Below are 27,317 nucleotides of genomic sequence, written 5' to 3' on the forward strand. Positions count from 1 at the left end.
CAGAGGCTTGGTGTTCAGCTTTCCTTTGTTTCTGAAAGCAACCGCAACACCGCAACCACACACACTCCAACCCCTGACAAATCTCAGGAATAAGAAGTTAATAATAAGATAATAATATAATGATAAGGCACTATTAACACCTGCTAATATCCTTGAGAGGCTATTTGTGATGGCTTGGCATGTGGAAGATAGCAGGGAGACATGGTGGGTGTGTAGTGGCTACCTCATAGGCATAGGAAACAGGATGCTGCCTTTCTTCCTGCTATGTAGTGTTGGGGTGACCAGCTCCCTCCCACACCCATGCACTGGTGTGATGGGTTTGAGCTGCTGCAGTTTGAGCAGCTGCAGTTCAGATCACTGGGGCTTGTGCTGGCATCTGCATGTCAGCACGTTTCACTATGCGAAGTTTGACGCAAATGCTGTATAAGTCAGCCCATTCTACAAGGCAAGGAACAAATAGAGGGATATTTAAAGGTACAAGGACTAATTTCTCGCTCTCTGCATTTCAGTATTCTCTGCTCCCTGCACCAGTGCCATTCATGGTCTTGGAAAGTGGAGCCATTTTTTCCACAAAAGAATTTGATTATGAGAAAGACCCACATTGGTGAGAATGCATTTTATTCACATGGCCTGTTAGCTTACGGTAGGCAGAGAAATGTTTTCCTACATAGCAGCAGAATTATTCTTGGTTTGTTTTCTTATTTAACAGTTACTTCTTAAATATAACAGTGACAGATCCAGAAGGACTCAACTCGACTAAAACAGTGAATATAAATATAATTAACATCGATGACGAAAGACCTTACTTTACCACGTGAGTGGAAAACTTCCGTTGTACTCAAAAAGTAGATGCTTTTCCAGCTTTACTGCTTTGGCATCAATGGGAGGTTGTAACATAAGGGCAAGTAAATGTAACAACACAATACCTCTGAAAACAGGATTTTAATTTGTTATGATTCCTGTTCTTTTACTGGAAAGCTTTGCACTCATTTACCTCTTTTATTCTTGTTTATATTCTTAATAGTTTCAAGTTTTCCAGGTTCTGCCTTCATGCTAAGAGCAGCCAAACAAGCTTGTAGTACTTGTTGGTACTTAGGGAGGTTAAAGCTATGCAAAGACCTTTGGACAAGTTCAGACAAGGAGATGGATTTTACCCTGCGTGAATACAATCATATAGAATTTACCCTTCACACAGACATGCATTTCACCATAATGATGTTTATTCATGCAGAAATGTCTAGACATAAAAAGGTCTCACTTTTGATCTGTCTTCCTCTTCTTCCCAGACATATCTGTAAACGATCCCGGTGATCTTTGAAACATTGCTGTCTCTTACTGTGCCGTAAGCAGGAAATTGTGACATAACACACAAGTCAGAGTAGCTTTTGAAGATTAATGGGGTTCTAGTTGCAGTAAGGAAGATAGTTGAAAATTTGGAAAAATGGGAAAGAATATACATATGCCACCACGAGGCTGTTTTGTGGTAGAAAACACGATGTGCAATTGTTTCTGAATGACCTCGACAATTATTCAGTCTGATTCTGATTGTTGATTTATCTTTGTCACTGGTTTGATTCAAGACACTCTATATCTCCTGATCCCAAGGATCTACATGGTCTCTGCTGAGAGTATTTATGACGACTGCTCTCCTTCTATCTATGCAAAGGAGAAAGTGTAGCACCTGGGATATACCAAGACGTTTCCAGCCTCTTGTTTGGAGCAATCTTCTGGGTGCTTTTTGTAGTCAGAGCAATGCATGGCTCCTGGGTTGATGCCAAGGATCTGGAACTTGCTGGGTAAAGGGGTGGAGACTCTGAAGAAACAGAAGAATGACATATTAAAAGCAGACATGGATTTTTATTGTTGCTACTTATTTAATATTTGAACCTCATGTCTGCGATAATCAGTAAGGTTCACAGCTCACTCCACATTACCGTACTGCTGCAAACAGGAGGAATCCTCTTCCCAGTGCCAACATTTGCACATTGTGTTCTAGACTGACTATTTCCTCCAAATGTTTCCATTTCTGTTTATTTATCCTTATGCCTGGAATGCTAAAGGAGCTCTTTTAAATATTTATCTATTTGTTCAAATTAGTGAAAACTGCAGAGACTGGAGCATCCGAAACACCTATGGCCTATGACTCAGTTCTAATATGGCACAAAAAAGGCCTGATATTTGTTTGAATTTTCTTCCTTTTAGATTGACACTACCAACCAAAAAGAGCATCTGGGTTTGTAAAGAACTTTAGGTTAAATTGCTTATTGTGATCCATCCTCTGTATGCATATGTATGGTCTCTCCCCTGCCAAAATGGGAGCTGCATGCTGGGGCTGCATACTTTCTGACACCATAATAGTCAGTACTGGGCTGGGAGCTGGGGAAACTTGGAAAGTTAGCAAACCTTCTTTATTTTCGCCCCATCAAAACTGTCAAGAACAGAGTTTCAAAGGGTCTTTTTATTTGTTCCCATAGTATATGCAAGCACATCTGCTTTTGGTGTTCACAATACCACATTGGCAACCAACCTTTTGAAATTAAGCTGTTAGAATCAGTAGAAATCTTGTGGAGCTGGGAAAACAAAGGAGAAGACAAGAAAACAAACAGATGCTTCCTTCACAATTACATTGCCACATCTAGAAGGTCTGCTTGAACCATCCTGTAAAAAGCCAATGGCAGGTGGCAGACGGACAGACAACAGGACACAGCCCAGACATAGCTGCGTAGGAAACAGCCCAAACTCCTCCCCAGCTGTACAAGTACTTGATGCTATGGGCATGTGCTCAAAAACATCCTGTTTCTTCCCAAGAGATCTGGTGGGGACCAAACAATCTCCTGTGCAGGGCCCAGGAGGGCTGGTAGGGCTGTGAAGGAGGAGATGTGATGAGTATGTTGTCCACAGAGAGGTCAGAGATGTGGTCCCTGAAGGCACAGGGCATTCCCTACTTTGGGCCAAAACCAGGTAGAGCTGTCCCTCCCATATTCCCTAGTGATCAGAGAGGCACATTGGGGTGGCATTTTTTTGCAGTAGTGATGAAGGCCTGTTGCTATCTATCTGATTTGTTTCTGAATGACTCAGGATCAACAGCAGAGCAAGGAAGAAAGAAAGAGATACAACATCAAGAATGAGATAGAAATTTAATACATGTGCTGACTCTGCAGCCTTCACAAGCTGATTGTGAAGGATAAAAGTTAGGTGTTTCTGCTAGGAAAACCCTATGTGATTTCTCTGCTGTATGCCTTCCTGTTTTCATATGAGCTAACAAAACTGTCGAAATTACAGTCTCTTCATTATTTTTAAAATTGCAAGTGAAGACTTGGAGGCATGGGATCTTCTTTTCTGTCTCTGCAATTCTCTGCTCCAATTTATAAGTACCCCATGATGCTGGTTTTCAGAGGACAATGAAGGGCTCATGCTTTCCTAAATTGGGAACTATAAACTAGTCAATTAGCTGAGTGGTGACATAGGAAGTTTACAATGTGGGGAAAAATAATAATTCAGTCTTGAAATATGCTCCTAAATGAACTGTTGAATACCTTCATCTTCCTTTGGTTTCTATAAGCAGGTTTGTGTGTTTGTGTGTGTGTTTCAGTAGAGTAAATCAACCTTCATAAATTCCTTGCACAGCTTTTGTGTGCTTGCCCATGCCTGCTTTAGCATGTGGTTCAAGTACCATGATTACATACCTAAGTGCCCATGTGAACATGCAACTGCAGCCATAATAAGCAATCCTGCACAATTGCCTGCCACACTATATCTGAGCCATGAAAGTCACTTAGGTCATGGGAAATTTGGAAGCACTGGCATACCAAATGGCATCAGTAATGAACCATTTTCTTTACGTAGGATGATTCAGACAGACAGATTTTGCTGGGGGCTTGGAGCACGTTCACCTGGTGGACACCTACAGGAGTGCTCGTCCCTGCCTCCACCTACAGCAGGGGAAGCTTGGCAGTTTAGTAATGGTGTTATCACCAAAGATCCTCCAGCATTCATTCCAAAAGATGATCAATTAAATTACTGCTTCTATCTTTGCATTTCTCTTGCAAAATGAAGGAATTTGAACAAGTGGTTTTACCAGCCTGTAGGTCTGTGGGGATATGGACTGTATGACCTAACAACCCCTTCCACCTTCAGCTCTGTAAAAGTCAAATTGCTGTTACTGTGAAAAATTTTCCAGGGACGTGCACTCACTTGTGTGGCTATGTCATGCTTTGTGACCATACACCCAGCCAACTATTGCTGCACCTACAGCTGGCAGAACCAGTGACTGGGATATTTACCCTGACATGGAAATAGTCATCTTGGAGTCCAGTGTGACCATGGCTCTGCTGCTACAATTGGCTGCTCAGCTAAGTCAGTGATCAGCTGCCCTTGAGAACACAGATGTGTGTTTTGCTGAATTTTGTTTTATCTTGTAGAAACCAAAGAATCTACAGGATTCCAGAGGAGGAAAGCCCTGGCACCATTGTTGCCAATATAACAGCTAAAGATCCTGATGATGAAGGCTCTCCCAGCAGACTTTTCTACAGCATCCAGTCCTCTGGCACATATTTCTCCATAAATCCATGTAAGGCAAGCAAAAACGTGCCTTCTAACATAGAGAGAGGTCACTTTGGAGACGATGTTTATAAAGTGACATACTTTATTCTGTGCTACCCCCAGAAGAAATTCTCAGTACCTTATTAAAGAGAAATTCTTTGGTCATCTGATCCAGATTCAGTAAAATATCTTGAAAAAAGCAGACTAAATGTTACTTATTGAAAAATATTAACTTATGGCTGAAGGGTGACATTCTCTTGGGTGGAAGTAAGATTAGCTGCCTTCTTTTTAATTTCTGAGGCCTGCAGTGACCTTTCTGGGGGTCTTGAAAAAGTGGCACATAGTTTGACCAAGTGTGCTCTCTCCTGCCTGGGATCTGCTCTAGCATTGAGGTGCACAGCAAATCTGCACCTCAATATCATTGCTTAATTCATGACACTCCTCAGGCAAGGGCACCCAAAAGAGTCCTTTCTCTCATGATGTTCCTGTCTCCCAGCATTCTCTGGGGTGCCGTGAGGTGTTTGCTTAAGGGCTGGCATTCAGTGACTGCTTTGTTCCTCATCTGCTATTGCTTTAGACCTGCTTATCACAGCTGCAAGAGATGCCACACAACACAGTGCTCTGGGGGATTGGGATGATCCTTAAATGATTTGGATTCCCCATGCTGTTTTGCCAGGTATTGCCACCCTCCCCCTCAATTACACTCCAAAGGGCAAAGGATATATAGGCAAGTCCTTTCCTCCCTTTGTGCTCCGGGAATAGCATTGTGCTGTGCTATAAAAACCTTCTCTTCATGAACAGAGGCTAACAGAAGTGAAATAAAAAAATTAAAGTGAATGGCTGACCAGAGCACTTGTCACGATCTGTCACAGCTAAGAGCAGCTCTGTTGATATGTGAGTGAATTTAGAGGTGCTGAAGGATGCTTCAGTGGTAACAGTAGAAAGTGAAGCAGTCTTCCTAGCTGGACAGTAAGGACAGCAGAGGCATTAGCAGCTCATTGTCCTTGATGCTCTGTGAGTGCACTCAACTCTGACTTGCACTAGCTTTTTGAGAGCTTAAGGGAAACAACAGCTGCTTCCCAAGCCCTCTGCTGAGGCCACCTGTGGTGTATTTTTGAGCAATATGCATCTATCCATTAAAGTCTTAGACAGAACTTTCAGAGCCATTTTGTATAATTTAAAAAAAATAACTAAATGAGCCACGATTTGCACAGAACAGAATACCTTTTATTCTGCTGCCAGCTGCTGAGCTTCCCTGTCCTACTGCATGTACACAAGTGTTTGTTTACTTCCCTCCACGGTGAGCATCTAATTCCGGCTGCTTTCTACCCAGCAACTGGAGTGCTGCAGGTGACTGGGAGAATCAACCGCGATGCCCCCCCCCTGCAGCTCCATCCTAACGTTTCCGTGGTAGTCCGGGTGGAGGACAGTCCCAGCGGTGGTCATGCCAGTGAAATGGAGATCACAATCATTATTGATGACATCAATGACAACCCTCCAGAATGTATTCCTTCTACCTTCAGGTATTGAGGCTCTTCATAGCCTTCCTACTGCCTTGTTGCCCCGGACCAGTGTGCACAGTGCAGACCAGTCAGGGTTAGGGTCCCCAGACCTACAGCTAGAGGTTCAAACAGACATTTATCTTTAAAGGTTACTGTTCACTGTGTCTTAGGGCACCTATTGTGTAGGGCTGTTGTCTACCACAGCACATGGATCAAATTCTGGGTTGTTTTGTCAACTGTTGCCTATTTAGATCTAGGGTTTCACTCAGAAAATAAATACAAGTCAATGAGTTCAAGAGGGGAAATCTAGGTAGATCTTATGGGAAATGTATTTTTTTTTACCAGGAGAGAGGCAAATGAAAATATGACTGCTGGGACATTTCTTATTGACCTTAGAAATTACTGTAAAGATATTGATGTTGATCCATCAAACAGTCGATTTAACTTCACTGGATTATCTGGTTTTGGAAGCAATAACTTTGCTCTGGAGTCTACTGGATCTGGAAGACTTGTGGTGAGTCATTTGTGGCTTTGCATTGGATTGTCTCAATTCAGAAATCAAATTTTGAAATATTTTAAGTTGTTTGAATTCATTGTCTTTAGAAAAAAGAATTACTGTAATTCATGGCACAATGGGTATGACCTACAGAATGGCTGTTTTGACTGGCTGTGAAGTACATATCCTTTGATAAGATGCTTTCTATGGATTCTATGGAATTTGGTGAACAGAGAACTGTTTTCTCCAGTTTTAAATAAATGTGCTACATATGATTGGAAAACGAATCTTTTTTTAGGGAGTGTGAAGAACCAACCTTGATACAGATTAACAGTGAAAATTGGTGCCATTTCATACCCATTTACTCATGCCAGGTTGTGGAAGATCCTTCCTATTCAGCATGAAGAATTGGAATACTTGAGAAATCCCACATTCAGTAACTACTTCCCAGCTTCACTGGTCAGAATTGTAAAACCACTTTGAGTGGTAAATTTTCACAGAAGTATGGTGGGATTTACACTTGTGTTCTTTTTTATGTCAAAATATGGGTTCCTTATGCTGATAGCTGCTGGCATCTTTGCATTGGACAGAACCCCCACCAGTTGCTGGACGTGTGCAATGTTGGTGTTTTCATTGCTTTAAGAAGAACCATAGGGAAATACAGAAAAAGGGAAACATAACAAAAAATAGGCATAATTCTGTCTAAAAGACAAGGGTGCTACAGGAGCAGTAAAATTATTTTGTATGGCTTTCATTTTTGATCTGAGGTATACGTGTCAATGTGAGCACTGCCCTTAGCTGCTTCATCTACCAACATAAAAAGCATTTTCATTGCTGCACAGGATAGCATTGTTGTCAGCCCTTGGATTGCCATGTATGACTTATGTAAAAAGCTATCTGAAGTGTCACATCCCTGCAGGAATTTTCCTGTAGATGATAAATAGAGGGTGCATGTCCTTTAGTCCTGCCCTAGCATTTATGAAATTCCTTCAGAAAGATCAAGATCTCTGCCTCCATTTGTGGCTCACCTTATGTGAGCCACCATTTAGTAACAACTTGGCTCCTGGATGAACCTTGTACCAGAACCTGATACCTTTAATACACGTCTGCAGGCGTGAACTCCTGGAGTAACTATTACTGTTTAGCAATAGCAGACTCTTGTTGAGCCAACAAAGGGCACAGCAAAAGCCAGCTCATTATATACTCTTTGAATTATCCAGGTGAAAGGCCAGGCCCTTCAGATCCACATGATAAAACTTCCTGCACTTAAAGGGAAGATATTTTGTTGACAGAAGGATGGAGATTTGAATTGCCAAGAGACACCCGAGTGTGAACATGCAGAAAAAGCCTGGAATTCAATCCTGTAATTGATTAATAGCCTATATTACTCCTACAGGGCAATTCTATATAGCCAAGGGGGAGATCGCACTTACAGAATGCTGAAAAAAGTAATTGCCATCATGTATATTGTGACTTTATGTAAGGAAGTGTAAATAAAATTGTGTTTCTTTTTAATTTAGATGTCTGAAAGTATTGATTTAGAAAACCCAGCTAATCTAGGAGTTGAAGTTTATTCTTTGACTGTCAGGGTGCAAGATATTGCCTGGCCTACCTACTCAAGCAAGTATCCCTTTTACACTTCTTTTGATATTTTCCTGTGCTGTAACAGCATGGAGAGGAGAATACCATATGTATTTTGAATTTATGCATGAGAAAATTTCACAGCCATACTTAACTATGATTTAATCTTCTGTTATATTTCCAGATATCATCTACATTTACATCAGGATAAAGCCAGTGAATGAATTTTTTCCAGTCTTCAGTAATTTATCATATGAATTTAATGTTTCAGAAATTGTTAAAGGTACAGTAAGTAGCACCTACATGATAGAAACAATACTGTCACTTTGATTAGTACCTTTTTGCTCCAAATGGATGTTCATATATTTGAATGAGGAGAACCGCTCAAAGTTCCAGTTCACCCGGGGTCTCACTGTGCAACCACATACTACCCTTAAATAGACAAAACTGGCAACAACTCCAGTTGTACAGATGGAAGCTGAGACACAGAAAAATTCAGCAATTGCACAAGAAATCTGTGTCAGAGCCAGAAACTGAACTCAGATGTCTTGTTTTACACCATCTTTCTGCTCTTGCTAAATTAGCCATTTGGAGGGACTGTGATGGTGCAAAGAAACCGCTATAGACTGACACAGACAAGTGAGGACTCCCTTGGCCCAGGCATGGTACACGATGGCTACCCACTGTCCCCTTAGACTGAACTCACCCTGGGTGCAATGGGTGCCCTGGGGCAGGATGGGAGTGCTCAAATCCAGAGGCTTCGCTCAGCCAGATGACAGCCAGAACAGCCCCTGGTGCCCAGAGCCAGGGTCCTTCCCATTCCTGCAACAGCCCAGGACCAGCGGCTGCAAATGTGGCCTTAAAACCAAATCTGATGAAACTGTTCACATGCATGACTCCCACCTCAGCACAGTTCCTGTCCCCTGGTGAGTCCTGCATCTCATGAGCTGGCAGAGCAGTGCCACAGCATCTTACCTCCTTGGTAATCCTCTTGTATCAGGTGCAACTGGCAGCCTGATCTGTGCTGTGCTGCGTCGGGGACAGAGGAGTTGGCACAGGAACGGCATCTTCTCCAGCTTCGGTCTCTCCCTCATATGACCCAGTGTAATAAACACAGGCCTTCTGTCCCAGGACCTCACTTTCTGGCTTTATTCTGTTGGCTGAGAAAAAAATTGAGAGGTTGGTTAGATACATGCTGGACAAATCTTGACCCGCATTCTGGACATCCTAGGGCCATAGAAAAATTGAAGGTGTAAGGGATCTCTGGGTGTCTCAGGTCCAACTCTTGATCAAAGTGAAGGTAGTTTCACAGCTAGATCAGGTTTCTTGGGCCCCATCGAGTTGAATTTTGAAATTTTCCAAAGATGGAGATTCCACAGCCTCACTTAACCCCTGTTCCAGCTGAGCAAGCTTTATTCCAGGGCTGGACTGACTTTTATTGGGTTGGCATTAACGGGGCGCTTGCTATCACCATACAAAACAGGAGCCAGTAGTTTGCAGTGAGGCTGGAGTTCACAGGGTCAGGAAAGAAAAAAATTGCCAACCTGTTATTTACATCCTCTTCTGCCTAGCTCTGTGGCTGTGTGCTATTCATCCTGTGTATGCCCAGGTCATGTGGATGCATTTAGTTTTAAATCAGTGTCTGCAGAGATGGGTGTGCACAGCCCCCTCTTCATTCTCACAGTTTACAGCCTGGACACTTGTAGTTTCCTTCACAAATGCTTGGCACAAAGGTAATTCAAATGGCTTTTCAAAGACCTTAGAAAGAACATCAGAAATTGCTTTTCAAGGCAAAGAGCCTTGTTCCTCCAACCAAGCCAGCTCTTGGGCTGTTATGAGGTGGGAGTCTATGCATGTTGGTGCCATGCTTGGAGTGGCCCTTGCCACCAAAGCTCTACTGTTGTGGCTCTCTACAGACTCCTCGTGTCTTGGTATTTATTGTTGGCAGGCAAGTCCATGCACAGGGCAGCCATAGCTCAGCACAGTGAACTAGTATTTCTCAGTTCTAAGCCAAATCTTCAGTTCAGGTTCATCAAGTTCTGGTTGGAATAAATAATCTGTACTTATTTTTCCTTAAAATGTTAATGGAATATGCATTTCCTTTCTCTCAGTTGGATCCAGCATTGGAAGAGTGAATGCCAGAGACAAGGATTGGCCACCCAGTGTCATCACTTATTCCATTGTAGCTGGAGGAGGCACCAGGGATTACACAAATATATTCTGGATCAGCCCAACCAAAGGAAATATTAAGATTTTAGCTAGATTAGACTATGAAAGAACTCAGAAACATGTTCTTATAGTAGAGGCCTCAGACCAAGAGAAAACTGCAACAGCATCTGTGAGTAAATCCACTCTACTACTTCTTTATCTACCTTTACGCTCTTCCTCCTGACAAGAATGGAAAGACATTGGGCAAAGCATTTTAGTCTGTAAAAGGCAAGTTCACCCCTGCACAGAGCTGTGTATTAGTCAGAATAAAAAGGTGGTGCTCAGCAGGATTGCTTTATTTCTTACAAAAAGAATTAAAGTAATATGTTTACATTTTTAACTGTGTAGGTTTTGTTTCTCAGGCTTTTTTATTGTTTTTTTGTTTTATCTGGGCAGTGGAATTGTTTTCTGTGCCCTAAGCAATTTAAGATATTCTTAATGGCTACATATGTACCAGGAAATAGGAAAAGGAAAGGGTCTTGAGGCCAGGTAGCACATCCTAATTTTCACCATGCTTAGTGCCAAGTCCATTCTGGACCTTGTGTAGTGCCCTTTGCCCCATAAGCATCCTTTTCATTTTGTATGAGACTTTTTTTTTTCCTGAAAAATGCCCAAAATAATATAAGAATCATGTTGCAGTTCAACAGAGTTGTGTTTTCATGGAGTGGGACAGAGGGGATGTGCTGCATACTTTGGGGATGGGATGAGGACATGGCCTTAGCCAAGAGCACACAGGGACCATGACAACATTAAATGGTAGGGTTGTGCTCAAGTTTGCAGCACAGTCCCATTTTATTCAGAAGAAAAGACATGGATGGTATATCCACAAAGGTATTTTAAAATCACTTCTCTCTAAGAATCCTGGTGTCCTTCATATACACACTCCTTTTTACTCCTTTTCATGCCTTCTCCCTCATGACAGCCTTACATTCGATTTTTGCACGTCTGTTGGGAAGAATACAGGTACTAGGCCTGATTTCTATTCTAGCTGAGCACCATCCATGAAGATGCTAAGTGGGAAGTACTTAATCTCTTTATCACCTATAATATTACAAGGTGATGATTAAAGAAAAATTAGCATCAGGATCTTTTAATGATGACAAGTTTATCTGTTGCCTGTTAAAGAACAACAGACATTAGAGGAAAGAGCTTTGAGGAGGGAAATCTTTTTCTCTTGGCCAGCTAACCCCAGCTGACATCAAGTACATCTGGTACAATCTGGGGTGCTCCCAGCCATGCACAAGGCCATTACCAGCATTTTTCTCTCACTGGGAACAGTCAGATTATAAGGAGTCTTCCTTCTTCCCATGGATCATGCTCTGAATTACTATTAAATATGCTAAGAAGCCTAACTAATAACTGTGAAGCAATTTGAGAGGTTTGAAAAGAATTTTAATGAATACCTGGTACTATTATTGTTTCTCATTCTTAGTATGACACATTTCAGGTAGTTCAAATAGTCAAACACATCAGCTTGAAACCACCATGGCTTTGGGAGATGATTTGAGTTCAAGAACTCGTTCCCAGAAAAGTGCTGATCACAATGAGAAGCAAAGGTCAAAAGATCGCAGACATTTTCTGGTAGAAACCAGATTGGAAGGGATTGCTCTTCCACTGCTGTTGATGACAAGAGCAAAATGGGCAAAGTAAAACAGTTTCTGAAGCTAATGAAGTTCTGCTTCACCACAGTGGAGGAGCCTCAGCTTGCGATTGCTCTTTTCTTTCAGGTAACTGTTAATGTTTTGGAAGTAAATGATGAAGAACCAGTTTGTTCACCCAATTTCTATTCATTTCAAATCCCAGTGAGCACAGCTGTTGGGACCAATATTAATGGCTTCAGGATTCAATGTCAGGATCGTGATTCTGATCCCAGGTCTTTCCGTTACTTCATTAACGAAGGTACTGTGTCACTGTGTGTGAGCTGGGAGCAGGGCAAAAATTAATGAATGCTGATGGTTTGTTTTCATTTGTAAAAAAAAAAAGTACAACTTATGCACTACTTGTCATGGAGAACTAATTGTGATCCACAAGTTTCACACATCATTACTGTGCCGCTTACCAAAAGAGATGCCTCTCCACAAGCTGGCTACTGGTGCTACCACCTAGAACCATTCTCTTGCAAGACTGGATTGCCTACCACATTAATTAATTGGCAATTAATTTTATAATTGGCAAGGACTTCAGAAGAATGAGCTGAAATGATTTGCAGGGTCAGATTTCACTTCCAATTACAGTGGAGTAAATCTTGAGAAATGATGGTGGGTTATGTTACTCTGTTACATACCTCACCTTTAGATACTGGTACACTGTTCAGAGCGACTGAGCAAACCCACACACCCTAGGTCCATGCTGTATGCATAAAATACTCTCTTTAAGAGCATGTGCTTCAACCTAGGAATCAACTGCATCCACTTGGAGAACTGGTGCAGTGCAGGATGACATTCAGCTTCACAAAAAAGGGAACACACTCTCTAGGGGCAATTTCTTTTACGTTGCTAAGGTGACTGATGAGAAGCAGGGAGCAGATTGTGCAGGTGCCAGTAAAAAGCTGTGAGCATAAAAAGAGACAACCTCTGTCCTGTTCCACCCCCTTAATGCTGCATTGGAGCTCTACAGCCGTGGTATTTACACACAAGCCCATAGGAAGGCTGTGTTAGTAAATTGGGGCTGAGCACAGATCCAGTATTGGCTTGCACAGCTAAAGACTTAAATTTGGTTTCTGGTGTGATTTTGGTCTGTACATTCCCAAAGAGGTCCTGGGCCTTGATGAGGGACCCAGAAACTTGCCTAGTGAGTGCTCTGTATGAGTTGACCAGGGTGAAAGCTCAGGGGTTTTGTCTGTACAGAAGTGAGCTGTGCCTTGTAGTTGGTCCCTGAGCCACAGAGCAACCCACGGCGCATTTTGTGTTGTACGATAGACATGGCCTTCAAAGTCACTTCAACTCTGGAGCTCTGTGGGGCAAGCAGAGAAAAACGAAAGCACGTTTAGTGATTTTTCGTCGCTCTAATCTCTTCTATGTGTGATTTGCTCAGAGCCTAAAAGCTGAAGGTTGTCTGCCTGCAATCCAGGCCACTAGCAGATCTCCAGATGCAGTGACAGAGAATGGGGCTGAAGGACCAGGATCACTGAATTCTCCTCTCTGCCCCCACAGTGCAGATGAAGCCCTGGAGGCAATAAATATCTTCTGAGTCATTAGCTCTTTTCTGGGGAACCTGTTCAAAGGCCTTTGTCTCTGGGCAGAGGAACAAGCCACAGAGAGGAGCTGGAGGGGGTCTCCAGAGACACTGGTTGTGTCCGTGTAGCCTAGGGGCCACTCCAGAAACACCCCAGTAGTGGGAAGAGGCCAGCAATAGTAGAGGGTCCTTGCCCCGGCTGGGTGCTGCTGCTTCTGGGCGCTCTCTAGGATGTAAAGGCAGGTCATGTGGGTGACATCCCCGAAGTGTTTCCACAGCCTCCTCTCACCAGTGTCCCCACAGAGGGAGGGACACTTATTCCATATTTTAACACTTTTATAACTATATTGTTCCATCTGATTTTATACAATATCAGGAAGATCAAGGAGGGTTTTTTTTGTCAACATCTCACTGCACAGGTATGTAGTGGTCCATAACAAGTTGTCTCCAGAAACTGATCCTTTGCTTGTTACAGCCACTTACTTTAATGTGAGGTTGCTTTTCTCTTTTAATTTCTTTTTTCTGTTTTTCATTGGTTGGGTTTCTTTGCTACTGCTCACAGGCAACGTGAACAATCATTTCACCTTTTCACCAAGTGCTGGCTCCAACATATCTCGGCTCATTCTTGCATCAAGGTTCAACTATGAGAACGGACTTGATACAAACTGGATCTACAGACTGCGGGTCTATATAACAGATGATAATTTGTTATCTGCCAGGGACAAAACTACTCACCTGATTAAAACTGGGACGGTGACTATAAGCATCACAGTTATCCCCAACCCAACTACTGCTATTGCCACAACGGTAAGTTCACTGGAATTTAGGTTCACTTCTCTGGTTCTTTCATGAGCTGTTCTCCACGAGAGCAAAGAAAACAGGGTAAATGTATGCAAAAAGAAAACAAAAACCTACAGGGGGTCCAGTCCTGGAAAGTGCTGAGCCCCATGCTCTTACATCGAAGTCAAAGGTGGCTGATGTGCTCAGCATCATGAAGGATTGGTCCAGGTAGAAAGTCATGACATATGTTTTGTATTTTAGTTTCTAAAACAAAAAGGGCAACTAGCCAAAGTACCGGGCATGCTTCCATTACCATGTAACTGGAAAGTTAAAGCTTTTGGCAGCTTTTTTAATAAGGAAAGAGCAGGGGATAACCTTTGTTTGGAACGTTAAAATTACCTCATGCATTTTGCACTACCTCTTTTTTTTGTTGTTCATAGCTATTCACTCAGTCAGCTGCGTGGCACTTGAATGTGCTTCTTTAGTGGTGGGCCACATTAATCTGTGGCTACCAAAGCTGAAATAGGCAACAAAGGCAACAAGAAATCCTCATCACTTGAAAGGGACTTTTTTCCATCCCTGTTGTCATCCTCATGTAAAACCTTGAGCTGCCTGTTAAGAATTGAAATGGTTGGGCACAACCTGATCAGGACACTGAGGTTTCAGAAAGGCAAAGCCAGAGGGATGCAGCAGGTCTTTCCTTAGCTTCCTGTCCACCTGGTGGACCACAGCTTAGTTGGGGAAGCCTTCAGAGGCTTTGGTAGCCAGCATGGGATCTGGCCTTGCACAACCTGTGGTGCTGTGGGCCGGTATCCCAGCAATAGAGTCTACACTGCACAGTCACCCTAGGCAAGCTGTGGCTCACCAATTTCATTCTGGAGCTGATTTGCATCAGGCTGGTGCATGACATGAGGAGAGTTTTTGTCCTGCCTGCAGAAGTGGCACAGCTCTGTCCCCATCCTTCTGCTGGTCACTGCATTCATCCCTTGCTGCACCATGTCTCCAACAGCCAGAGTCCATCCATTTTCTTCCTGCCTGCAGATGGCATCACCCTTTTCTCATTTGCATGCAGGAATGAAAGTATGAGGATGCTGGTGAAGGGGTAAAAGAGCTATTCACTCTAAAATGGTCCAGACCTGCTGGGGGCTACTGGTAACTGAGACAGAACCAGGGGATCTGGCAAACAGCAAATTCAAATCTGGACATTTTGCTATGAAATGTTTAAATCTAAACTTGCAGACTGATTAATAACCCTGTTATTATCTAATTCTCTGTTGGGAATGTATAAATGGTTTTCTCACAGACTCCTCCCCGTACTTGATGTGGAAATGAAAAGTTAAGCTGAATAAAAAACTTATTCTGAATTTCTTTCCTGGGCTTTACCACAAATACAGTCTAGACCACATACCACAGCATTAAATCTGCCTCCCTAGAGATATCAGCCTTCTACTTTCAGTTTATTTTTGAGAAAAGCACTTCTATTACAGCAACTTTTCCCATAACTAGTTGTTACACGTGTTCAGGACAGAAACGTGGTGACAGTCCCAGTGAGGATGGAATGGTGGTGGTAATAATAATAATAATAACAACAACAACAATAATAATAATAGTTGAAGTAGTAGCAATAATAATACTGAGATAATCTGAGAGTTTCTTTGAGGAATGAATGGACCTTTTTTTGTGCAAGGCTAAATAAGTTATTTTAAAGGTCTCCTTTGTCCTGGTTCTGGCTAGGCCAGAGTGAACCTCCCCAAACAGTCAGCACAGGCAAGCTGACTTAGCCCAGGCTAACACTGGACTTCCCCATTTTTATCGGGGGGGGGATGGGGGGGGGATGGGGGGGGGGGGGGGAGGGTCGTGTGGGGTGCAGGGGGTGGTGGTGAGGGTGTGGTGTGATGTCAGGTGGTGTGGAAAACAGCCAGGGCTAACTCAGCTCACCTGTGCTGGCTGCTTGGGAAGGTTACCTCTGGCCTGGCCAGAACCAGGAGACCTTAAATAGGAAAGAAGTAGCTACCCTACCAAATGTCATACACAATGTGTTTACAAATGTCTTACAGAAAATTTAATAAAAACTTCAGTAAGCGATCAAAACTAATAGTATCACACTAGATGATGACCCAAATAGAGCAAATGAGTAATTTCTAATCTGTGTGAGGACAGTTGCATGACGGGACCTTAATGAATGAGTTGCTAGCACCAAGTGCCTGCCAGTTCAGAGCTGTATCTCCTGGCACGCAGGAAGATGTGGGAGATTGCAAATGTTCAGGAAGTGTGGTTTTCCCTTCTGGAACAAGTCACAGGGAAAAAAAAAGTTTAATTTCATTTTATACAATAACCCAATTCCTCAGTGTTCAATTCCTCTTATGAAGGGGGCCAAAGGATCATTGCAGTGAGGGTGACCTAATTCCACTTTCGCCTTAGGTAACAAGAAACCATTATCTCCATAGTATTCCCTGAACTTGCTCACCCTCCAACAGTGTGCTTGCAGCTTCACAGGCAACCTGAGGCTTTTAAACCCCACCATGGCATACTTGTTTTAATGTAAGACATTGAAACATGATCTGGAAACTCCTTTTTGCATCATGAGTGGGCTCCATTTCACCTGCCTTTGGTTGCCCCAGGAGCTCAGTGGTCCATCTCAGTCATCTGAACTGCCTCAGCAGTAAACGGGCAGGTACCAGGTACGTGGGATGAATCAGTCTCCTGCAGATACTATCTTCTGCCCACCATCTGCAGCACCCTGGGGCAAGCTTGGGCCAGGTGCTTCAGTGCAGAAGTTCAGCCAGATGAAAAGTGACCTGTGTGTCAGTAGCTTTACAAGTATGCAGCCCTGAGGAACTGTTCTTATCTTGTTTTAAAAGCCTGGCTTCACTGTTGTGACAAAAAGGGAAAACCTCTACTCTGAATCGGCGTGGTACGTGCCGTTCGTCACCACCCTTGGCAGTTTGCTGCTCCTTGGACTGCTGGCGTACCTGGGGTTCCTGCTGGCGACCTGGGTCCGCACCCGCTGCCCTCCGGCAGGCAAAGCAGATGTCACATCCCCGTGAGTCCTCCCCAATGTCACACAGGGGAAGTCGCAGCCACACCTGGCAATGACAGAGAGAGCTCGGGCCTTTAGGCCGCAATGAAATCCATGCTTTGAATGTTTTACAGCGGTTCGCCCTTCGCTGTAGAAAATGCTATCACCAGCTCCAGTGGTATTTGGTGTTAATGATATGAAACCAAGGCAAAACATCCATGGAGTTTTATTTCATGGATACATTAACAGTTTAACAAATGCATTAGCTGAAAGTAACAGTGTAATCAACAGTTATAACTTCCAAAGGCAGCTACGCTCGTGAGGTACAGTCAGAGTCTGTCCTTCACTGTGCTCACCAAAAATACAAATGGTTTTGCTTTGCATTTGGCTCACACACCAAGGGAGCTCCCATCCAGGTAGTTACGGAATGACCATTTCTCTCTCTCAGCTATAGGTCCCAGAGTCCTTTCCTCAGTGCTCTTGCCAAATTCTTTGTTCTGGCATAACTTCTGCAGATTTCCTGGAGTTTTACCCAAGCCTGTTGCAAGGCTCTGGCCCATAAAGCATCACAGTACCTCTAAGTGCTCATGCTTGGCAAAAGCCACGGAAGCACCTGGGATCAGCTGTGGTTCCTTGGGGGAAGCTGCAGAGATTCCCCACTGGCTGAATTCTCAGCAGGCTGGAGCCAGAGTGCCTCTAAATTGACTTTTTACTTCACAAAACAAAGATAAGCAGCTCTTTAAGTGGACTGGGATTTAAAAAAAAAAAAAAAAAGTATTTCTACAAGTATTCTCAAGATTTGGACTTAAATTCAGAAATTATAGTAAATAAAAAGAGGTAATGGATGACTGTGATTATAATTCAAATGGTGTGTGGAAGGAATTTAGGAATTTGTGATAAAAATGACAAATGAACAAATGAATCTAGCAGCATATAGCTTGGCTTTGTTATCATTTATTAATAGGGCAAGTGATTCATCAGGAGCCAGACTCTTCCATTAAAAAGCAATTTCTCTATTTTGAAAACATTTACAGCCTTTCACATATTTTAAAAGGTATTAGCTGAGCACATCGTATCCAAAAAATTTGACCTTCCTCCTGGGATGGAACAAGGTGAAAATGTTTTTAAAAAAATATTTTCCCAGATTATATAAATCCATCATGCTATCATCAATAAGACTTAATTTCTTTAATATCATCCCTTCTTGGAAAGGTGCAAGAGCAATGCCCCTTGTTTGAGAGCAGCATTAAATGATGCAGGCTTTCAGTGTAAGCACAACCAGAAACCAAACAGATCGAGACAATCCCAGAGCTCAAGAAAACACATCCTTCTTGCCAAATGAAAGGGAGCAGAGCGTGACATTTTTATGTAGACAAAAGTATGACATTTGTTAACTACACTCTTAATCTTTTTTCCATTGCAGGATAAATGCTCCAGGTATGTACTCCTTTTCTATATTTTAATACTCTGCAACAAGACCTTGTTTACGATTCAGTGTAAAATTTGTAAATCCATTTCTAGACAAATAAATTTGACCCACTACAAGAGTACTGAGATTAAATAACCCTGGCTGATTATAGGAGGCCTACCTAAGTGATTTAATGGCCCTTTTGGTCTTCACATTTGTTAGTTACTACGTAAAATCCAAACTCAGGGTAGCCTGGCATTCTGTCACAGCTGCTAAAAAATTACTGTATTTTTCACATGCTCTTAAAAAATAATCCCATCCCTCCACAGCACCTTCAAGAGTTCTCTCCACTGTAATTCCCTGTTCTTTGATCCCTTCATTTGCTGCCATGCCACCATTACTTTGTGAAGATTTATTTTAAAGTATCGGTGTTTTTAAAGATGTTTGTTTAAGTTCACAGGCATATAAATTGCACATAGACCACCACCCACCCCTCCCCTTTTTTTAAGCAGTCTTGTTCCTTTTAGTCCCATTAGCTTTCTGCTAGCAAGGATTACTCATATGGGCTCCGTAAGACCCTGATTTTAGAAGTCCCTCTCTTCAATCAGTATCTCCCAGCTTGAAAAAACACATGACTAACAAAACCCAACAAAATGAGCTGTTCTCTTGGTTGCCCAGTTTGAGACATTTCATCATTGGCTGGTTTCCAAAATACGGAGGCTCAGTGCTTTCTGAAAGCTGGTTCCCAAATGCTGGGTGGCAAAGGCCAGGCAGAACAAGTTTCCCAGCAGTGCTCAGATTCAGACCCATCTGCAGCACTTCAGAGAACTGTATGCCTGGTCATAAAGCCCATTGGTGGCCAGGTATGCAGTTCTCCAAAGAAAGGCCATTAAACAAATTGGCAAGGAGTGAGCAAGAAGAAATCATAGCAACTAGTTGGGCATCATCCACAAATGCGTGCTGTCGAGATGCCCGTGGCACTGCTGCTGTATTTGTTTGCATGTGGGATGAGTTAATAATGTGGTAAATTCACACACAACCAAACTGTTCCTCAATCTGAATTTTACTTGACTGGATCTGCAGCACTTCCCTGTTTTGTCTCCAAGCCCATGTTTGAGTGCACAAGCTTTGTAACTACAAACATTCATGGTGGAAAAAAAATATCTACATTTGAAGTTCAAATATGCCACAGGTGAATTTCTATGTCTGTTCATATTATTTAGAAAGGGAAATTTGTTTAATAGACCATTGTTATTTATTCATTACTGAAGGAATAAGACTTTTCAGGGCTAAACTTTTGATTAGTCATGGGCAGTCGTGGATTCTCACTCTGAAATATTATGAAGGAGTTCACTTTTCAAATAGTATGAGGGATCATTCTTTGAAAAGAAATAGGGTCCATGTGAGATGCCTCACAAGTTGAGTACAGAGATGTTTATTTGTCTGAGGAAAATTTGGTATTAGCGTCCATAGTCACTGTCAGAAAAATCTGGTTCTTACAATGTGCATTTTCCTTTCTGCAGAAAAGAAGAAACTTAAGAAAGAAGTGGTTGTGGTAAGTACTACAGGCCTTAAAATAAACCCAAGATTTTCCCAGTCCTGTCATGCAATTTGATCTGAGTAGGACCTTCCCTGTGAAAGGTGTCTTTTCCAAAGAGAACATCAAAATGATAGGCAAGGGAAAAGGGGCTGCCCCCAAATGCAAAACACTTCAGTGCTCCAAGCAGCTCTGCATTTGGAAGCACAACTGAGTGTGGAGGATGCTCACCTGTGCTGTGGCCCCTTTTCTTCCAAGTACCAAATTACCCTACCTGTCTGTCAGCCCTGACATGAGATGATGGCAAAGAGGCCGTTCCTGGAGCAGTGACAAGGAGACTTGCTGCAGAGGCAGGAGGACAAGGGCTTCACTGTTGGCAATGTTACACTGCTGGGACACCGCTACCTTTGCAGCTAACCCTGAGCAGTCTGAGTGTAACCACCAAGGTACCCAAGTGTACAAGCTGCAGAGAGTGTTGTCTTGATGAGCTGATTGCAACAAAATGCCTCAGTTATTTCCACTGTACTAGATGTTTCTTTGCTCCTCCATCTTGGGGCTCCTTCCTTGCTCAGAGCCATAAGAGCAAAAAGGCTGCAAGGCACTTTAATTAGAGTATTCTCTCTCCCCTGGTTCTTCAGAGAGGTGATTTCCAGGCCTCCTCTGAGTGGAGGTGCCCCTCCTGTGGTTACACACATTGAGGCCTTTAGCAGTCAGATCTTATTAATTCTCCTTTGAACATTTAGTGGCAACACCCTACGCCACGATTGGCTTTTGTTGCCAGTTTTGATTAAACCCAGCCTACAGGAGTGCGGTGTGCAGGTCATACAAATCCACCTCCTTCCATGCAGGTCACTGTTTCCAAATCATCACTCCTCCTTCTTACTTAACTAATTCACAGGATTAATTTCACATTTTGTCTCTCTTCACAGACAATGACAAAGCTAAACACTGTCTTTGATGGAGAAGCCAGAGACCCAGGTAATAAAAAGAAATTAACAGTGGGTATGAGTTTTTGGCTGGGAATAAACTGGATTAGTTGATTTAAATATGGTTCGACATTTGCTTTTCATATTCCAGGTCTGCTGTTTCCAAGGAGAATGGGAGCTGTATTTCACAGATAGTGAAAATTGAGACAGTGCCCTAGTAACATTTCTAATGGTAGAATATATGCCTGTTCTCTGAAAGCCTACATCCCAGGGCCAGAATATGCACTGCTTCTCTGCTAAACCTGAATGTATGGAGCTGGTATAGGAAGGCGGGAGAAGAGGAGGAATTGGCTGCAAGCCTCCTGCTCTGGTGCTGTCATGGCTACATGGCTTCACCCTTCCCATGTCTGGGAAATGGCCAGAAGATTAATGTAGCCTCAGATGTACTGACTTGAACTCTGAAGGCTCTCCCTGGATGCAGCGCGGGTGGGTGAAGTACTTGCTTCTGCACAAACCTCAGCCCTTGTAGCAACAGTGCTCTGCTGCTGTTTATCTAAAGCTTGAGGATCACTGCTTGGGGAGGAAAAGGATGACCGTTTGGTTTTAGACACAGTTGTGGTGGCATCAGCTACCGACTGTGGCACCACATTCCAGCTGAGCTAACTGAGCATATCTGATTAACCAACTGTGCAACTGGGAAAACAGAAATTAAGTCAAAAGCTAGGAAACCCAGGATGACCCAGGAGGTGTACTGCTTATCACCTTTCCCAAGTTAACAGACACTGTGCTCTGCAGCAGAGTTCATTACAGAAAAATGGATTTTTTTTCTAAGGGTTGATCCATGTTACTTCATTCCCCTAAGCTGCAGCACCTGCCTGAGCCCCCACCATGATTCTTGGCCTGGCATTAGGGCTCCCAGCTCTGCATCTGGGGTTGAGGACCCCAGAATGGAAGGTGGCAGGGGGAAGAGGGGGACTGGTAAGATGTGACACAGTCAAAATAGGTCTTTAATAAGTAGATCCAAAAGTAGGTCTAAATATTATCCAGAAGGGGGCAGGGCTTGTTTCAAGGCTTGGATTCATCTGGCCAAATTTCCACCCAAGTGCCTGTAACTTGTGTTTCTTATTAGCTGGCTTGGAGCTGTCAGACACTGTGAGCTAATAGGAAACACTAGGCATGGGGACTTCAGCAGAATTTGGGCAAACACATGAGACCCTACTGTGCAATTAACCCCATCCACAAGGCTGCTCGAGGCCAGTTTGGTCCAGGTCCAAGCCCACCTGCTATTTATAAAGAGATCTGGAGGGATGGGCTCCAACGTCCCAGCTTTTTCCCCTACGTAACTACATTTGTAAAATATTAAGCATGGCTGTTCCCTAAGCCGCTGCAGGAGCTGCTTCCCAGTGCTTTTTGCAGGACAGACAGAGGGTCCCTTTCTCAGCAAACCTGACCACACCAGACGTAAGGACATCTGAGCCCATCCAAACTGCCCTCCAGAGCCACAGCGTTTGTGTCATGCCTGACACAAACATTAAGCTGTAACACAGCTTTGCGATGTCAGCAGAGAAATGTGTTTCCCCACTCTTCCCCTCTCCCTACCATGGCTCATCCCAAACCCTAGAGGATCAAGCCTTGGCATTTTGGAAATGAGATTTAATAATTCCCAGGAAGAATAACTGTTGAATGTGATTAGGAAGGATGGTCAGGAGCTGCTTTCTGATCTGGGCTGCTTTAACACACTTGCCTTGTAAGCGGTTAAAAAACCCCAACACATAAAGAGATCCAGTTTCATCTTTAATCGCTCAATTTGTGTTAATGTGTCAGAAACCATTAATTCTGATACAAACTGGAACATGTAGCAACACATAGCCACCTTTTCTTTCCAGGCCTTAATGGCCCTTTGTTTGCCTCATATTAATAACGCTTAATTACAAGAAGTGCCACTGTAGCTCCTGATTCTCCATCTGTTTAGCAGGAGGCAGTGATTTAGACTGTGAGGCAATCAATGCTGGATGTATGGCGATTTTTGCACCTAGCTCTAGGCAGTGAATGAACTGAAGGAGAAGATACCTGCTTTTAGTGCACAAGTGGGAATTATCCATACAATCTGAAGAGGGACAAAAATCTTTCTACGAAGGAAAGGTAGCCAGGCATGCTAAACAACCCAAATTTAAAAATGTTTCATATACATGAGGTAAGGGTGTACTTACATAAACAGATGATGTCACTGTGCCTGGAGGAAACCATTTTGTGCAAATAGTAAGCAATGCATACAGCCAGAGCTTGCAGGGGATCCCAGATCTCCAAACTTGGGTCAGCCTAAACAACCTGACATGACCTGGAAGATTTATGTAGTGTATTGTGTTCCTAGCAGGTTTTGCTACATCAAGTAGGTAACTCTGTCTGAAAAAAAATAGGCACAGACATATGCAATGGCCTTTCTCAGCATCAAAGGCTCCTGTTTAGCCCTGGTACCCATAATTTGAGTAGATGTATAGGATGAGAAGAATTTTTTGGAGTAGGCATACTTTTTGTATTTTGAGTATTCCTATTCCCCAAATTGCAGAGCCAGTTTTTGTACTGATAGAACAGCATCTCCCTTCAGCAGCTTCTGAGGTGCTGAGGTCCCACACTGGCTTGTGGCAATGAGGCTTCATCTCTTGGGGCTACCTTCCCAAATCAGCTCATTTGCCACGTGCTTCATATTTTCCATTTCGGCCCCATCCTGAAGAGAACTGTCATGTCTTAATCTGCTAAAGCAAGGATGATTTTTGATTTTAATAGTCTGTCTTTTGTCCTTTGCAAGTCACTGGCAAAATGTATGAATTCAATACACGGTCGGGAGCCCGGAGATGGAAGAAGAGCAGCGAGACCCTTCAGCCAGCACCAGCTGCACCAGTAACATCAAGTACCACAGACAATGGTGACCAAGGGACAGAGCAAGAAGAGGCACCAAGAAAAAAAGAGCTTTCAGAGAAGAAGAAAGAGCCAACAGCAGAGACAAAACCAGCCATCAAGCCCTCAGCAGTGCAGTCAAAAACACCATAGCCAAGATTACAAAAGCAGAAAGAAGACTCTGAGGACAAGAAGTTGGCCTCACCAGCCCCCCAAGGCAGATACTGACCCCCTCTCCCATTAAGCTAGCCTTAAAACAAGGTGCATGAGACTCCAGGGCACCACACAGACAACCACTGCTTCAAACAGCCAAAGAATTAACAGATTTTCTCTATATATTCTAGATGCAAAACATAAGGCAGCCATCACTGTTTAAACTGAACCCAATGGCAGGGCAAAACCAGACTTACCTTTGGCAAGTGCAGGTAAGAGTGGGAGAGAAGAGGAGGACGTGAAAGGGGGAGAAGAGGAAACAAGAGCAGAGTCATGGAAGGAAGCCACTGGCAATTTCCTCCAGGAAGAGCTCTGCGCCCCCAAATGACACATCCAGAACATGCTTTCTCAGTGGTGGATGGGGTCTCTCATCCCTGCTGAGCAGCACATCAGGGTTGAAGTTTGCTGGTAACTATTTTCTTTTCATTCAGCATTTTATTTCAGCCCTTTCTCACCCTCCCATCTTAACATAGAAAAGATCATGGCTTGAAAGCAGTTTTGCAGTGGAGAAAATCCACAGCTTGTCGTGGTATCTCAGGCTGTCCTGTCAATGATTTCAGTTTATTTATCTTTTGTAACACTAGCAGCACTCAGTATCTTCACCTCTGGTATTTCCTCTGGCATGTTCAATGTTTTACAGAATCAAGTGGAACACACCCAAAAGAATAATGATGGTAAACACATGGGGTGAAAGAAACTTTTCCGAGTGTGGGCATGTATAATGTCAGTGTTGTTTAAGAACATCATGTAAAACAAGCAAACCCTACAAGGTTTCACAAAATTATTTTAATCTGAGGGAAATTAATTATAAATGGTGCCTTAATACTCAATGTCTTGGCTTCTTTTCTTTCCCCATTACAAAAAGGGTTTGTGGTGACAAGGGACTGATATCTTCTCTGTGGAGAAGTACCTGGGGATCCTGGTAGATGACAGGTTGGCCATGAGCCAGCAGGGTGCCCTGGTGGCTAAGAGAGCCGATGGGAGCCTGGGGTGCATCAAGAGGAGTGTGGCCAACAGGTCAAAGGAGGTGATCCTCCCCCTCTACTCTGCCCTGGTCAGGCCCCACCTGGAGTACCTCTCTCCTCTCATCTCTGACATACATTGTTTTCTGTCATACAAGGGATGACTTGAATGGGGATGCCCAGGGTAATTTCACTGAGGATCCTGTGCTTTACGAAACTACCCCTCATGGTGCCACAGCTCTTTGCAGTGTTCAGAGGAGTGGTTTGGCTCAGGAACAACTTCCCTTACAAACACCAAATGTCTTAATTGAAATGTCATTTCATTGCGCAATCAGAAACCCAGCGCTCAGGATGACAGAGATAGGAAAGAGTGACTTATCCTCAGAGCATGTCACCGGCTTACCCTCTCTGAGGTGGTGGTTTTAGCATTGTTTGACCCTCCAGCACCAAGGGCACTAGCTATACTATCAGAGCTCTAACCCACCGTTGTTTGCATTCCTTTCCTGTAAATATGACACATCAGATTTCTGTGCAGGTGCTTTGCCAGTGCCATAGAGAAGTTCTGTGCAGGAACTGGCAGTACTGCTGTATCTGATCTATCACTCTTGACACCAAGCTACCCACAGGCACGCTTGACCCCTTATAAATGTTAAATCTTTGTTACCTGGAGATGTTAACTGCATTAATTTCATGACAGGAAGACACACAGGCTTTTGTATTTATTTTCCTGGCCACTTCTCTAGAGCACCTGCTCTGCTTCCTCCATTCCTCTCATTCTACTTTTGTGATTAGGAGATAATTACATTTTTTTAAGGGGAGGCAGAGACAGGCTGTAGCTTCAGCCAGGAAGCCTGGAAAGAGATGGATGAAAATTCATCTTTCTTTACTACTGTTCCTGCTGCTGAACTACACAAACTCCTTTCCATCCTTCTCAAGAGAAAAAACCCCACCACCACCCTAACACAGCATCACAGCATGCTCTGAGCTCCCATGTAAGCAAACACATTGCTCTGCTCATGCTGTAGTCTCCCACAGCTGGCCAACAGCTGAGTGAAAAGCAACTACCCTTGTAGTGATGTTCACATACTCTAACCTCTGAACAACTGACAGGTCTACAAAGTGGCCCAGCAGGTTTAAGAGCTGCCAGATATAAGAGCTAACACTGCCCAGGATGTCCAGGCTGTTGAGGTGGATTTAGCTGATGCATCCAGCCTTTTAGGAGAGGTTCAGACAAGAGAAGATGCCTTGCAAGTCCTTTGCAACTTGCTGCATGGAGACACAAGTATTCTGACCCCACAGCACAGCTACACGCTTTCTCGTTCACGCTCCTGGTTCAGCGTGGGCAATGCTGACCTTCAGCTCCAACTAATTCTTCATCCTGCTCTTCACTTTAAGACCTTATTTTGGCCATGCACAACACTACTTTCCCTGCTCAGGATCCACATGAAATAACAAGGCTTTATCAGAGCTTTTATGCAAAAGCAGCACAGTTTTCCTGACAGCTACCCCTAGCCCTGCTGGCTTTCCTCCCTGCAGAGGGATCAAGAATGAACTCTTGTCTCAGTGAGCCAGGGCCCAGCAGCTCATTTCTTTGGCCTGTCTTCAGTAGAGCAAAAGCAGAGAAGACAGAATCGGCTGACCTAGATGTACACTTATTGCATATTATAGGAAACAGTATGTGAAAAGATACCTTGAATACTTTTAAAGGAAACATGCATTGCTTCTTATAACACAGTGTATGACACGACACTGTGCCATCTGGCTTTAAACACTAGAAACCCCATGTAATTGTTAAACCACCCTTCGTGCTTTTCTCATTCAGAAGTGTCGCTGAGAACAGAGATTCAGTGTTGGAAACAATTAAGGGCAGGCTCTAGACACGAAGTACAGGCTCTAGACAATAAAAGCATTTAATTATTGGAACAATTAGCTAAGACTATGAGGCTTTTCTGTCATTTGGAGGCTTCCGAAGTCAAGAACAGTTGCTGTGTACTGTGGAGGGTCAGAGCAGATGATGGAAACAGCCTCTCTAGTCTTCAATAGCTCTGTTCAGTTGCTGTGTATTTAGTTACAG

At 43.3% G+C, this 27,317-nt stretch overlaps 1 protein-coding gene across 1 annotated transcript in view; it reads left to right on the forward strand.

Annotated features, from left to right (window-relative positions):
• The window catches only part of CDHR3 (cadherin related family member 3), a gene marked incomplete at both ends in the record, with an annotated part of 35,034 nt that extends 10,813 nt beyond the window's left edge, over positions 1 to 24,221 (forward strand). Inside the window, 15 exons of the mRNA XM_084269312.1 lie at positions 510 to 604; positions 710 to 814; positions 4,422 to 4,570; positions 5,876 to 6,065; positions 6,390 to 6,558; positions 8,061 to 8,202; positions 8,306 to 8,404; positions 10,233 to 10,459; positions 12,057 to 12,228; positions 14,066 to 14,310; positions 17,145 to 17,326; positions 18,726 to 18,739; positions 20,234 to 20,265; positions 21,177 to 21,225; positions 23,980 to 24,221. Coding sequence (XP_084125438.1) covers positions 510 to 604; positions 710 to 814; positions 4,422 to 4,570; positions 5,876 to 6,065; positions 6,390 to 6,558; positions 8,061 to 8,202; positions 8,306 to 8,404; positions 10,233 to 10,459; positions 12,057 to 12,228; positions 14,066 to 14,310; positions 17,145 to 17,326; positions 18,726 to 18,739; positions 20,234 to 20,265; positions 21,177 to 21,225; positions 23,980 to 24,221 — 2,112 coding nt within the window. The remainder of the gene's footprint in view (positions 1 to 509; positions 605 to 709; positions 815 to 4,421; positions 4,571 to 5,875; positions 6,066 to 6,389; positions 6,559 to 8,060; positions 8,203 to 8,305; positions 8,405 to 10,232; positions 10,460 to 12,056; positions 12,229 to 14,065; positions 14,311 to 17,144; positions 17,327 to 18,725; positions 18,740 to 20,233; positions 20,266 to 21,176; positions 21,226 to 23,979) is intronic.
• Between the last annotated feature and the right edge of the window lie 3,096 nt (positions 24,222 to 27,317).

The sequence above is a fragment of the Gallinula chloropus genome, assembly GCF_964237585.1.
Source record: "Gallinula chloropus genome assembly, chromosome: 1".
Lineage (NCBI taxonomy): Eukaryota > Metazoa > Chordata > Aves > Gruiformes > Rallidae > Gallinula > Gallinula chloropus.